Below are 637 nucleotides of genomic sequence, written 5' to 3' on the forward strand. Positions count from 1 at the left end.
ATTAAAAAAGGGAGAAAGTGGAGACAGTTAGCAACCCATGTGTCAGAATTACAATAATTATGTATAGTAATTTTAGTTCTTGTGCGTAAATATATCTGTGGATTATATTCACCCTTACACATAGATGATCTTTCTGCTTTCCTTCTCCTGTCCTCCTGTCTTCTTTTCCTTTCCTTCTATTTCTCTTTCCTCCTTCACTCATTATATCCCCTTCATTCATCTTCCTTCCTCTTCTCTCTTTGCCTTTCTTTACCCTTTTCCCCTCACTTCCTCTCCCCTCGCTCCTTCTCCTTTTCCTGTCTTCTACTCTTTTCTTGGTATCTCCCTTTCCGCGATCCGTCTCCCCTCCTGTCCTCTCTCATTTCTATTCCTCGCCCCTTCCTTCCTTCCTTCCTCTCAGCCCCCGCCTCCCTTCCATTCTTCCTATTCGTCCTTCTTTCGCTCCTTTTGACGTCCCTGCTGCTGCGTCCACAGGCTACACCCTGACGGTGAAAGGCGTCCCATGCCGCTTCCCCTTCCTGTACAAAGGGCTGTGGCGTCACGGCTGCACGGGACAGGGCAACACGAGGCCCTGGTGCGCCACCGAGGTCGACCCCAGCGGAAGGATCGTTAGCACTGGCACTTGCGTGGCAGATCT

At 49.8% G+C, this 637-nt stretch overlaps 1 protein-coding gene across 1 annotated transcript in view; it reads left to right on the forward strand.

Moving 5' to 3' along the window:
* The window catches only part of LOC119582278 (neurogenic locus notch homolog protein 1-like), a gene marked incomplete in the record, with an annotated part of 19828 nt that overhangs the window by 6681 nt on the left and 12510 nt on the right, over window positions 1–637 (forward strand). Inside the window, 1 exon segment of the mRNA XM_037930495.1 lies at window positions 475–637. Coding sequence (XP_037786423.1) covers window positions 475–637 — 163 coding nt within the window.

Source organism: Penaeus monodon, chromosome 15, assembly GCF_015228065.2.
Source record: "Penaeus monodon isolate SGIC_2016 chromosome 15, NSTDA_Pmon_1, whole genome shotgun sequence".
In the NCBI taxonomy this organism is placed as follows: Eukaryota; Metazoa; Arthropoda; class Malacostraca; order Decapoda; family Penaeidae; genus Penaeus; species Penaeus monodon.